Below are 14,396 nucleotides of genomic sequence, written 5' to 3'. Positions count from 1 at the left end.
GAAAACAACAAAGGGACCATTGTAATTGCTATGATAACAACAAGGCGAGAGAGAAATAGGTTTTCAAAAAAAGTATCAATTGGGCTAAAATGAAAAATTGACACTTTTTAAAAAGAATCTTGTTTCCTTATCCTCAGAAATAGTGACTTTTCTACAGAGTCTGTTTTTGTCATTCCCCTCATTGTACTTACTCAACCATGCCTTTAGCTGTTGATTTGCTTGACAAAAAGTGTGGCCTCTTGAGTACAGTGGTGCCTCGCAAGACGAAATTAATTCGTTCTGCGAGTTTTTTTGTCTTGCGAATTTTTTGTCTTGCGAAGCACGGTTTCCCTGGGTATTAACGGTTTTAAGAAAAAGGAAACAAACTTGCAAGACGTTTTCGTCTTGCGAAGCAAGCCCATAGGGAAATTCGTCTTGTGAAGCAACTCAAAAAACGAAAAGCTCTTTCGTCTTGCGAGGCATTTGTCTTGCGAGGTACCACTGTACAGTGGAAGCTTGAGGTCTGAACTGTCTATTATTAACAAACCTAACATCAATGAGTTGACTGGAGGCCATCAGGTACAAGGGTTGTATAGAATGCACAGCAGAGATCAGTGTATTGCATGCAGTACATGTGAGAAGGATCTTGGTGGATCCACAAGCTTAACATGAGTCAACTGTGTGATGCAGCAGCAAAAAAGCTAACACTATTCTAGGCTGCATCAACAGAAGTCTAGTGTCCAGATCAAGGGAAGTAATAAAGGTAAAGGTAAAGGGACCCCTGACCATTAGGTCCAGTCATGGCCGACTCCGGGGTTGTGGCGCTCATCTCGCTTTATTGGCCGAGGGAGCCGGCGTACAGCTTCTGGCCAGAGCAGTGCACGGAAACGCCATTTACCTTCCCGCCAGAGCGGTACCTATTTATCTACTTGCACTTTGACGTGCTTTCAAACTGCTAGGTTGGCAGGAGCAGGGACCAAAGAATGGGAGCTCACCCCGTCACGGGGATTCGAATCGCCGACCTTCTGATCGGCAAGTCCTAGGCTTTGTGGTTTAACCCACAGCACCACCCATGTCCCAAAGAGAAGTAATAGTACCACTCTATTCTGCCTTGGTCAGACCACACCTGGAATACTGTGTCCAATTCTGGACACGACACTACAATTTAAGAAGAATATTGACAAGCTGGAATGTGTGCAGAGGATGGCCACCAAGATGACCAAGGGTCTGGAAACCAAGCCTTATGAGGAAAGATTGAAGGAGCCTGGTAAATAGAAGACTGAGAGGAGATATGATAGCCATCTTCAAATATCTGAAGGACTGTCAGATGGAGGATGAGCAAGCTTATTTTTTCTTGCTTTGGAGGCTAGGACCTGAACCTATGGATTCAAGTTACAAGAAAGGAAATTCTGACTAAATACCAGAAGAACTTTCTGACAGTAAGAGCTGTTCAACAGTGGAACAGACTCCCATGAGAGGTAGTGGACTCATCTTCCTTGGATTTTTAAGCAGAGGGTGGATGGCCATCTGCCATGGATGATCTAGTTGAGATTCCAGCATTAGAGGGGGTTGGACTAGATAATTCTATGATATAATAAATATGTCTTACCTGGAGTTCTGTTTTTATGTCCTCGTTTTAAACTTTTTTTTTTACTTGTGACTTTGGTGGCATTTAATGATAATGGTGGCCAGAATTGGATTATTCCAACATCTATGCCAGCACAAAATTCTAAATCATGGCATTGCATCTTCATTTCAGATGCACCACGATGATGACACTATTTGGAATCAAAGCATTTGGATTGATTCATTTTACATAGCAATCCAGGCATAATGAGTTAGAAACTCTGAGCATTCCTGTCAGGGAACTGCCATCAGAGGCACGGGCGAAGGAGAGGGTCTCTGATTCTGCAGGGGAAGGTCCAAGCGCTAGAGGGAGACTCAGCCGGGAAGAAGGGGAAGAGAATGAGCGTAACACCAGGGATCCAGGAGAGCAACGGGACAGGGAGGTGCAGGGGCTCCAGGACTCTTCGTTGGAAGTTAGTGAGGAGAGCCCAAGCACCCCGCTGCCCACGCCCACCCTGCGCAGGAGACTCCCGCGCAGTGAGAGGCGGAGACAATTGGGCGTCAAACAACTCTTATGTTGGCAACGCTTTAAGAAACGCCCACAGACAGATTCTACGAGTGACTAAGGGCAGCCACGCTGAGATGGGCTGTGCAGTCCGGAGGGTTTAACCAGGCAATCTAATGTTCAAACGGAGCAGGATTACGCACGAGTAACTCCCAACCACTACAATTCCTTTGTAAAATGAATGGCCTTTGTGCAGTTATCTATGGTTTTGTAACAACCACTTCTGATTACTGCAATGTGGCGTACGTCGGAATGCCTTTGAAGAGCATTTAAATACTTCAGCTAATTCAGGACATACAGTGGTACCTCAGGTAACATAGGCTTCAGGTTACAGACTCCACTAACCCAGAAATAGTACCTCCGGTTAAGAACTTTGTTTCAGGATGAGAACAGAAATCATGCTCTGGTGGCGTGGCGGCAGCTGGAGGCCCCATTAGCTAAAGTGGTGCTTCAGGTTAAGAACAGTTTCAGGTTAAGAACAGACCTCCGGAACTAATTAAGTACTTAACCCGAGGTACCACTGTAATTGTGACGTTGTTAACTTGGACCCTCATATCGAACATATATTGCTGATGCTTAAAGTTCTGCAGTGCCTTCCAGTGTATCTTCAGATGAAATTCAAAGTGCTGTTTTAAAGTCCTAAAAAGCCTGCAACAAAGATATCGGAAGGGCTGCTGGTCAGCCAGTTCTCAGATGGCCACAACAGAGAAGTCAAGTCAATAAAACTGCTCAGCTTAGTCATTCAGAAAGGAAGTCTGCTCTTAGGCCCTGACCATACTATTCCCCCCATAAATGTGTTTTCTTTCCTAAACAGGGGAGAAGCATATTAAGACTCACAAAAGGGGACTTGTGCTTTTAAGAATTATGGAGTTTGTGGAGCTTCCACATAGGTTTTTTCTCCACCTTTCTATATTCAGGTAATAGTAGGCAGACTAGCCCCATACCTTGTCTACACAACTTGACAGTCACTGAGCCATTTTAGTCTACCTGTCATGTATGGTGAGCAAATAGGAACTCAGTAAGCCCCTCGGTTTTATGACCACCCTGAGACTGCAAAAATGATGCTTGCCAGACCACAATACAGTGAACTATGTTCAACTATGTTCCAGTCACAGACAGACAGAAGAAATAGGCATTTTATTAACCTAGTGAACAACAACTCTACGTATTTGATTCCTGTTTGGTATAGACACAGCAACCAGTTTCGGATTACTCAAAGCAGCACCTAGACACCAGAATTACAAGCAAGTATCAGAAGCTACCTGAGAAAGTATCACCAATACCATTCTGAAAATAAATGCAGTTCAAATATTTGTAACTCAACTTTATTCAAAGATCTAACCATATACATAGTTGTTATATATATATATATATATATATATGCAGGTTTTGGTGTTTTCGGGTATCTTCCCGTGTAAGAGTTGGGGTGTCTAGGCGACGTTTCGACGAGGTCGAAACGTCGCCTAGACACCCCAACTCTTACACGGGAAGATACCCGAAAACACCAAAACCTGCATTCCTGTACCCGTGAAAATCTACGAAAGCATATATATATATATATATATATGGCATATTTTATATGCTCAAACAGCTTCTTCACCATATGTCATATGTGAGAAGCAAAAGACACAATTCATACCCTGCATTACCTTTACTAGATAAAAGTTAAAAATTCTAACAAAAATAGAATGTTTCAACCTGCGCAATTAGTGCTGTAGAAAAAAGAGAGAGTGCATGATACAATTGAATTCGCAATGCCTTGCATTCCACAGAGGAGCGGCCTTACTTGTTTTCATTGCTGGCATCATAACGAGGCATGGGGTCAATATCATTACCATTGACATCAAAACTGGCATCTGGGTCCTGTAGTCAACAGAGAAGGGAAATGGAAAGAGAGATGGAAAAAGAATGAACTGCAGATCCTCATTAATTAGCCATTGACTCATCTGGCTCATACATTCCTCAGCAGGTTTCTACAGGAGTGTAATTAGGTTAACTAACATTCCTGTGGTTTTGTGGTTGCTGCATGGTTTAGGAAAGTAATACATGTTCTAAACCTGCAGGATTTATATATTATTTAAATTACTTCTGGAAAATTGAAGTTGCATTAATTTTTTTTTTATAATTTATGAAAACTACTGTTTTAATCTAAGTAGTACTTAATTGTGTAGTTTTAGTTATTTACTATATTTCAAATTTCTTTTCTTTATCAAAATCCTCTTTATCACAGTAATAAATAGTTTGTTCACAAACTTGAATTACATTATTCTTGTTTAAAGGGCAAGCAATTTAAATAATTCTAAGAGAACATTATTTGCCTGAAGGAAACATTTCCATGCGTCGATAAAGAATTTAAACATACAACTTGAAAAATAAAGCCGTTTGGGGAAAGTGTATCTTTATTAACTGTAGCTACTAGATGACATATTTTTTTGTATCTTCAGGGAGCATATGCAACTTTTAATGGATGTGAAATGTGGTTTTGTCTTCTCCACATTTGCCTGTAGAAAACAATGTAAACATCTGTGTATCTTTGCAACTCTTGTTATTTGATGTGGTAGAATGATGAGGCAGATTAATCTTTATTTCACCTTCGTTCAAAACTAATTAGTCTATTGGCTTCAATTGATTCTGTATAACATTGCCAAAATATATTCATTCACATATGTAATACAATTAAACATTAATGTCATTTTCTCTTATGTGAATTTTTTAGCTTAGGTAATAGGTAGCAAACGATGTGGAGAATTAAGTTGATCTGTTAAATTCATGAAGGACTTGAATGGGGTGGAGTTAGTAATCCCTGATTAATTTATGCTCAGTGAGAATCTAGAAATGTGTTAACTATTGAGATTCTAACCATGTCCTAATAATATATCCTAGCAGCAAGCTAAGGATAGTGCCAAACAGGAAGTGTAGCAGAAAATACCACCAGATACTTTTGAATACTGGAGTTTAGAGATATTATTGGTGCTTTGTTGGTATGGTAGCTGGACTCGCAGCAATCAAAACAGGGATCATGGCCCTGAACATAGATTATGTGTGAATTGTGCACCAATTCAGAATCCTGTTCATCAGCAACTCTGTCTGAAACAGGGCTGCCAACATTGCGGTAGTAGGCTGTGGCCTGGCGTAAGAGCCCTCTGGGTTAGAGGGCATGGATTGCGTGTGACTGATGCAGTGATTCAGAATATTGCTCACCTGAAAAGTACACCAAATATGGCCACATAGCAAAAGACCAAGGCGAGATTAATTATTGAAACAACACAGCAAATCCATTACATTTGAGCTTGTTTGTGTAGGGCAAGACCAGATTCGGTTTACTGATAGGTAAAATTTCAGCAGTTAGTGGTGCCCATGTCTCAGATACATGGCTTGCAAAATGAAAATTGTAAGTTTCATTCTACTGAGTCTCCTGTACACCTTTCCAGAGGATACTGTAATTAAGAAGTATACAAATTGTTGAAATAAACAAATAAGCATAAAAGAATAAAACAGCTATCCAAAGCACTGTGGAGACTCACATAATTCTGCATCAAGTCTGGGTGGTTTCTTTCAATGCCATCATCCAAGATGGTGATCACAATATTCTTCCCAGTGTAGCCTCTCCTCCAAGCACCTACAATATTCATATCTGACTGACAGAGGTTTATATTATCGCTGCAGTGCTATAGGAAGAAAAACAAACAACAAGCAAAAAAAAGCAGGAAATTAGTTGCCAGTGCAATGCAAGGAAATATTAGTCTATTCATTAGTATAACCAATTTAATTATCCACAAACGAGCATATTGATTTAAACTGGAGAGACAGAAAATCAATGCCCTAATTAACAAACAGCAAGATAATTTGAAAGGGATGCTAAATGAAATGAAAATAGAGCTAGTTATTTCTTTTGAGATTGCTCATCATATCAGGGTATAGTTATTAGACCACTTAATTGTTATTATGGGCCTTTAGAAACCCCACAGCTCTTTTCTAAGCGTTCCATAGTACAGTACATTTGATTGCTGGGGGGCGAAAGAGGATTTGAATTTTCCAACACAACTGCATGTGGATAAAAGTAGACAAAACGCCTGCACAGAATAGCCATGGAAACACAAAAAATGCTTAGGGTGGGTGGGCAGGTTGGGGTGGGTGGGAAGGGAGAGTCTGTCTTATGTACTGTATAATCCCTGAAATAGCTGTCTGGAAACTTATCCAGATTCCTTTATATCTACAAAAAAAGAGTTCCTGGCATGTTTAGTGCAGCACCAGCAGGAGGGGAACAGCAGCTAAGAACCTGTAGCCAAAACAATTCCCCCCAAATAATTGCCACTTTAGGTGCTTATTGAAGAGCAGCTATGACAGAGCTTTTGTACACCAGTTTATGTTAAATGAAAAATGAACTGTTCTCTCTCATATTTTCTTTGTTTTGTATGGAGGAGGTGAGTTTATAAAGAAATGAGGCTGACATTTGGGAACCACAGAGAGTGTGAATCCTTTTAATGAGTATCCTATTCAGGCGTTCCTCAGGAGTGGTGCTTTGCTCCAGCTCCCCTGGGCTCCATGAGAACAAGCAGAAAAGGGGGGAATAAATTCTTAGAACAAGTATCATAGCAACACATATTAGCCACAAGAGTTCTCAAAAGTTCATTCACTCCCCCCCCCCCCGCCCAAATCAGTTCCCTTGTACTCCATGCAATCTATTAGTGCTTTGGAATTTGTAAAGGTGGCAAGTAGGTGTTTTTTTTTTTAAGTGCCATGTATAGGCCTTGTTTCTATATTGCTTATTTCTATATTGTGTCCTAAATCTTTTCATCATTACCAATTTCACTATTTCATCTTTCGCCTCCCATTCTAATAATAATTTATACATTTTGAATTCAATTTCTCTCTTCCTTCAAGCATTTTTTTTCCTAAATCAGAACTCATAATAAAACCTTTTAATAGATCCTTTTTAAAATACTCATTGGTGTGATAATATTGAAACCAATCTGATATCCATTCTCAGATTTCTTCAAACTTTTTCAATTTACATACATTTCAAGAAAATATATCTCTATATTTACCCCACTTCTCCATCATATTTATTTTCTTTTGAGTACTGACTGGCTTCTATAGGTGATAACCATAAAGGTGTTTTCTTTTCCAATAAAGCTTAGTATCTAGTCTATATTCCATATATACTCCTTCTTCTGCAATGATTTTAAAATTCTTTGTGTATTTTTACCTTATCATACCACAAATAAGCATGCTACCCATAATGTTTCCCATAACATTCCAGGTCTAACAATCCTGTATTCTTTAACTCCTTTAACCAGATCATACAAGCTGCTTCATAGTACAGTGGTACCTCAGGTTAAGTACTTAATTCGTTCCGGAGGTCCATTCTTAACCTGAAGCTGTTCTTAACCTGAAGCTTCAGGTTACAGACTCCACTAACCCAGAAATAGTGCTTCAGGTTAAGAACTTTGCTTCAGGTTGAGAACAGAAATCATGCTCTGGAGGCGTGGCAGCAGCAGGAGGCCCCATTAGCAAAAGTGGTGCTTCAGGTTAAGAACAGTTTCACGTTAAGAACGGACCTCTGGAACAAATTGAGTACTTAACCTGAGGTACCACTGTAGTTTTAAGTCTGGCAATGAGAATCCACCTCTTTTTTTTACAGCTGTTAAAATTTTAAATTTAATCCTTGGTCTTTTCCCCTGCCAGGTAAATTTTGATAACTCTTTTTGCTAGTAGTTTCCTTTCTTTCTCTTTTTTGTGTGTACAACCATTTTGCCTCAATTTATTTTTAAAACCCCGCTTTTTCTCATTTTTTAACTACTTTAGAAATCCCAATGCAATATGCTGAAGAGCAAGTTTTATAATGTTTCTGATTTGTAAACAAACAAGGCTGGGCTACTTAAATGACAGTCTGTCCAAGGCATTGCACAGTTTATAGCATAAAGATTTCAATTCTATTTCAAGATTCATTTTCAAGGTATTTTGACCCTGTCAGTCATAGTTTCTCGTAAACATAGCTGGTTATTCTCCCCCCCCCCCCACCCGCAAACTGCCATGCACTCAAAATATACTTTTTATCATTTATTTTTAACCTGTCCTTCACTAAAATTAATCCCATGGCAGGGCACAACATAAAATATAATACATAATCAAATTTAAAAAATCTTTAAAAAAAAATCAAACTACTACAGTAATAAATTAAGATTATATCAGAGCACCATGAGATCAACAAAACATCTCCAGTCAACTAACCAGTTAGTTTGGCAAATAAAAAGATGCCTAAAACTCATCAGGGTTGGTGTCTATGGAAACTGTGAGGGTTGCTGCATATGTGGGGCTACCTTTGAAGGGGACTTGGAAGGTGACTAATCCAGAATGCAGCAGCTAGACTGGTGGCTGGGAGTGGCCGCCGGGACCATATAACACCAGTCGTAAAGGATCTTCACTAGCTCCCAGTATGTTTCCCGAGCAAAATTCAGTGTTGCTGCTGACCTTTACAGCCCTACACGGCTTTGGCCCAGTATACCTGAAGGAACGTCTCCACCCCTATTGCTCAGCCCGGACACTGAGGTCCAGCACCGAGGGCCTTCTCTTGGCGGTTCCCTCACTGCAAGAAGCCAAGTTACAGGGAGCTAGGAAGAGGGCCTTCTTGGTAGTGGCACCCGCCCTGTGGAATGCCCTCCCACCAGATGTCAAAGAGAACAACAACTACCAGACTTTTAGAAGACATCTGAAGGCAGCCCTGTTTAGGGAAATTTTTAAAGACCAATGTTCTTATTATGTTATTAGATATGTTGTAAGCCGCCCAGAGTGGCTGGGGAAACCCAGCCAGATGGGCAAGGTATAAATAAAATAATAATAATAATAATAATAATAATAATAATAATAATAATAGGCTTTATGTTAACCCAAGAAACCTATCTGACCTTTGTATCTATTGCTGCCAAAACTAAAGAAAAGAATGCACTGACCAATGTCCAACCCACTCATAGGTTTTTCATCTCTTATCTTACAATAAAATAAACGACGAGTCCCTTTTATTCTTCTTCATCCAAAATATCCAATTGATCTGGCAGCTTTCTTCCATTTCTATTAACACTAAGAAATTAGCCCATAGGCAGCTCACTGAGGGAAATGACTCATAAGTTCTGTTATTTGGCTCAGACAAGCCATGTACCTTGGGCTGTAGAAAAGGGTGTGAGATTATAAACCCTATTCCTTTGAAAAGGTTTGGAAACCTGCCACAAGACAGCTTCTTCCTCCTTTAGTGATGTCAGCAGACTGTCCTTGCCTGAACTTTCTCTTCTCCAACAAGAGCAAAATCTTTACCATCACTGATATGCCTTCCTTATATCTTCTTGTTCTTTGGCAATCACTCGTAGCCGAGTAAAATTGTCTTCCATAAACATGGTTTTAACAATGAGTTCGTAAGTGACTATGGAGGCCAATTCTGGATCCACACGTCCTTCCACAGTGGGGACATTGGTTTCTGGGCGGGAGTTGATAACGGTGTGGATTTGCCAAGCATGCTGTCCTCTTAGCACGTTTCTCCCTTGCATCCTGAGTTCAAGTGTCTTCAAAGCCTGTGACACCTTTGGTAAAGGCTGTTCTCCAACTGGAAAGCTCGCAGGCCAGTGTTTCCCAGTTGTCAGTGTTTATACTACATTTTTTTAAGATTTGCCTTGAGACAGTCTTTAAACCTCTTTTGTCGATTACCAGCATTACGCTTTCCATTTTTAAGTTCGGAATAGAGCAGTTGCTTTGGTAGACGATAATCAGGCATCCACACAACATGACCAGTCCAACGAAGTTGAGGCTATGAGTGATTGCCAAAGATCACATGCAATGACATATATATGCTGTATATAAATGGCAGGGTGCTCTCAGCCTCTTTAAATTGTCTTGTGGGAAAGGTTGTATGAACTTGGGCAGCATGTTTTTCTTAGAAAAAAGTTGCCAGAACTGCCACCCCTCCCCCTGCCTGCCTACCTCTCCCGCTGCCCGCATCCTTACCCCCGACCTCCATGTGCCCTGCGAGCCCTTCTGCAGTGATCAGTTTCAGATCATGGTGGTGGGCTTCTCGATGGGAGCAAGAGGGAGGCAGGAGGAGTGGGCAGATGCCATCAGGTCAGACTCAGCCAGCCACTGATGGGGGTGGAAAAAGGAAGGGAGCAGGGGGGCGGGGCGGAGAAGAATTAACTGTGCAGGAGGGGAGGACAAAGACAACAGGGAGCAGCGGATTGAGCAAGGGAGAGAACATGAGGAGGGAGAGGGGACTGGAGAGTGCAGGATTAGGAGGAGGGAGCAAGAGAGTAAGATGGGGGAGAGAAAAGAGGAGGGAGGGACAATACACACCTGGGGGGAGGAGGTAGCGCAGGAGCAAAGCAGAACGAGGCACCCAAATATCCCTCCGTGAGAGAAAGGAGAAGGCAGGGAGGGAGAAGGTAGAACTGTGTGTACCCACACATGCAGCGCTGCCGCTGCTGCCTGAGCCCAAACCGAAGGCACGTTCCCGGTCAAAGGTGATGCACACACAGCTGGGCTGTCACATGGCCTCCCTGAGGAGGAGGAGATGGAGGACCAGGAATGGCCTTAGATAAACAAGGAAGAGAATAACTGAATTGGAAAAACCTATAGGTCTGGGAAACAGCTGGTCTTTGCCTCAAAAATAGCTCAAACTTTTGGATATATTGTCCACAATTTGCGTCAGTATGGCTTAGTGTGGCTCTAGACCCTCTTTGATGATGGTATGGTGTATGACAGGTAACCATAATCAGTGCTGGACTTGGGGCTCTCAAATTCCAGCAGCGCCCTGTGTGACGCTAAAATTCAGCGCACAGCCCCACCTCTTGCACTCCATTCCACAGCACTGTTTTGGCGTCCCTGCGGAGCAACGCCTAGTGCAACTGCCTTTGCCATTAGGCATGACCGAATCTGAACTATCAGGTAAATTTTAAAAACACCATGAGCAAAATATTTAAATTAACGAGATTATGTGATTTATTAAAACAAACAAAACCCTACCATATACTTCCATTGTCTAGTGAAATACTTAAAAAATAAACACTGAAATATATATCTCAAACTTTCCCAAGTTCAAAACTGTTGCAGTTCATGTGGCATACATGGAATTAATGTAACCTTTAATTATTACTTATTATTAAGGCAAATGAGTTGAACATGCTTTATATGCCAACTGAGGTATACAAATAATAATATAACAATTCAGCTTAACAGGGAAGCAAGGAATCAATATTAAAGAGTTGTTCATTTTAACTTACAAAGTTTCTGTCGGCCACAGAGCAATGAAAACAAGCTACAGAAAACCAGAGAATGTAATTTATCTCTACTGATGTAAATTAAGGGGCTTGTGAATCTTGTGGCACTAAAAATGCTAGGCCTGATCTAGGTTCTTTTGCCCATGAAATTTAGTGTGTAGTGGGGATCCTCACAAAATGCTTGATAAGAATTCCCCTCCCATGTTAGGCATGCTGCTGTGTTGCTGTATGCTGCGTGTAGACACCTTGCCGTTATTTTATTTATTTAGTGTGCCCTTTGTCTTTTGATCTCAGAACAGATTACAAATCAATTCAAAAAGAAACAACCTAAAAGAGCTGATAATACCTACCTAGAAACAACTGAAGATAAGTAATAAAACATTGAAGCAAAAGGCAAACAATGAGGTCTTAATCTGGTACTGAAATGTCAGCAAAGTTTGCACCAGGCACAGCATTCTATAACTAGAGGACCACAGAGAAGACCCTCTCTCATATCATCTCCTGCTGTGGGACCATGGGAAGAGTCTTTCTCTCAGATCAAAGAGACATGGCAGGGTAATACAGGCAGATGCACTTCCTTTGATATTTGGGTCCCAAGTCATTTAGGTCTTCATGGGTCAACATCAGCATCTTAAATTCTAGCAAGAAGTGTACGGTCGTACCCTGGATTCTGAACGTCCTGGAACTCCCAACGTTTTAGCTCCTGAACGCCGCAAACCAGGAAGTGAGTGTTCCGGTTTTCGAATGTTCTTTTGGAACCCGACTGTCCAACGGGGCTTCCACAGCTTCCTGCAGTCAATCAGAAGCCGTGATTTGGTTTTTGAATGTTTTGGAAGTCGTACAGACTTCCAGAGCAGATTCCATTCGACTTCCACGGTACGACTGTATATGTATCCAAAGAACCTCTTTCAGGATTGGTGTCATATGGCAGTACTCTGACAACTGTATTCCGTACCAATTATAACTTCCAGGTGATTTAAGGACAAAGCTCCATGTAGAACACATTGCAACACTACAAACATGACATCACTAGAGTATGGCCAACCGTGGTCAGTAGTCTCTATTCGGGAAGAGCTGAAGTTTGAAAAAGGCACTCCAAGACATGAAGGCCATCTGTCTCTCTAGTGTCCATTCTGGATCAAAGAGTACCTCCAGACAATGTACCCGCTCTTTCAGGGGAAGAACAACCCTACTGAGAACAGATGCTCTACCTGATTTCATCAAGCAGAATGAGGTATCTTTCTCAAGCACCTCAGCTATTCCCCTGAGCTCTTTAGCTGTTCCAGTCCTCCGGCAACAACATCCCAGCAGAGGCAATTGTTTGTTGCTGGCTTAGGCTGGAAGCTGTCTCATCTGGCAAAAAACTTCTCAGTATCCTAAATCATTGTGCTCTGGAACACTTAGTCATCAAACCGACCAGAGCAGAGGCAAGCCTGGACTTAAATCTTTTTATTTTTATTGAAATTTTTAATTAAATGTTGTAATAATCATAGCAAAAATAAGTTTTGAGTCTGAAATTATTACAAACAAGGATCGCCAGCATCCAAAAAACCGTAACAATGCATTCACAGCTTGTAATACCTTGCACTGCATAAGTGTAGCTTTCCAGAATGAGTGTTGAGAAAATGAGGGCTGTAAATCTCTCATGTGACAATTTTCCTATGTGAAAAAAGGGACTCCGATCTCCTCTGACTTATCCTGCTGGATTTCACCTTGGGCTAAACTGCACTGATGTTATTTTCTCAGTTAGTGCTATGTGCCATATTTCATGGGTTGGCATATCGTCTACTGAGTGAAAAGCCTTTCTTGGATTTTCAAAAGTGCATGATCTCCAGTCAAGCAGCAATCAATAACTATTATAATCTCTTCATGGACCACATGCTGTGTATGATTGTATCATATAAATGTTTAGAGCACACCTTTCACTAGTAATTTCTTGTAAATTTTAGAACTCCCAGTGTGTCTGCATTTGACTTTTAACTTTGCTATCCCCATAAGCAAATAATCTTTATCTGCCTCTCTGTGCCTCCAAAAATGTTATGTTTCTCTTAAATATACTTCCCTAATAACTGATTTCATGGCATCCCATATCCCACATCCCATACAAAGTTAACATCCAGAGTACTATTCATATAAAGGCATTCCTTTAACTTGGTTGACAATTTTTCTTGAATTACCATATTTTTTCACTCTATAAGGCGCACCAGACCATAAAACGCACCTAGTTTTTGGAGGAGGAAAACAAGAAAAAATATATTCTGATTCTCAGAAGCCAGAACAGCAAGAGGGATCACTGCGCAGGGAAAGCAGCGATCCCTCTTGCTGTTCTTGCTTCTGGGATAGCTGTGCAGCCTGCATTTGCTCCAAAAGACGCACACACATTTCCCCTTACTTTTGAGGAGGGAAAAAGTGAGTCTTATAGAACAAAAAATATGGTAATTGCTTTGACAATACTGAAGCATCCAACTGCCAAACTGGATTGTAAGACAATATGTTTCCCCACTTGACCTCTACAGTAATAGCTGCATGATCCAAAATGAGCACTGTACCTATACAGTGGTGCCCTGCAAGACGAATGCCTCGCAAGACGGAAAACTCGCTAGACGAAAGAGTTTTCCGTTTTGGAGGTGCTTCGCAAAACGAATTTCCTTTGGGCTTGCTTCGCAAGCCGACAATGTCTTGCGAGTTCCTGCTTTTTTCCCCTCCCCCCTTTTTCTAAGCCGCTAAGCCGCTTATCAGCTGATCCGATCAGCAGATAAGCCGCTAAAAGCCGCTAAAAGCCGCTAAAAGCCGCTAATAGCGCTAATCCGTCAATGGGCTTGCTTCGCAAGACAAAGAGAATCACAGAACGGATTCTTTTCGTCTTGCGAGGCACCACTGTATATGTGTTTTGTATCTCAGTGAGTTAGAGATGAGGATGTAATTAATTGACAAATACATATTGTATCCCATGGAATAGAACCTAGTTTTATCAGTGGGGTGAAATTCCCTCCACAAATTGTACCTTGTGCAAAACCATGCAACTT

At 41.1% G+C, this 14,396-nt stretch overlaps 1 protein-coding gene across 6 annotated transcripts in view; it reads right to left on the bottom strand.

The window, feature by feature from the left end:
• Positions 1 to 14,396, bottom strand: part of LOC308597669 (proprotein convertase subtilisin/kexin type 5-like) — a 176,652-nt gene that overhangs the window by 111,646 nt on the left and 50,610 nt on the right. For all 6 annotated transcript variants that reach the window (XM_081213612.1, XM_081213613.1, XM_081213611.1 and 3 more), the window contains 2 exons: positions 5,635 to 5,778; positions 3,897 to 3,973 (listed from right to left, as the gene is read on the bottom strand). In XM_081213612.1, coding sequence (XP_081069738.1) covers positions 3,897 to 3,973; positions 5,635 to 5,778 — 221 coding nt within the window. The remainder of the gene's footprint in view (positions 1 to 3,896; positions 3,974 to 5,634; positions 5,779 to 14,396) is intronic.

The sequence above is a fragment of the Podarcis bocagei genome (assembly GCF_964188305.1).
Source record: "Podarcis bocagei genome assembly, chromosome: 11".
Classification (NCBI taxonomy): domain Eukaryota; kingdom Metazoa; phylum Chordata; class Lepidosauria; order Squamata; family Lacertidae; genus Podarcis; species Podarcis bocagei.
Note: the sequence above shows the minus strand (reverse complement) of the source record. Positions and strands in the feature narration are given on the sequence as shown.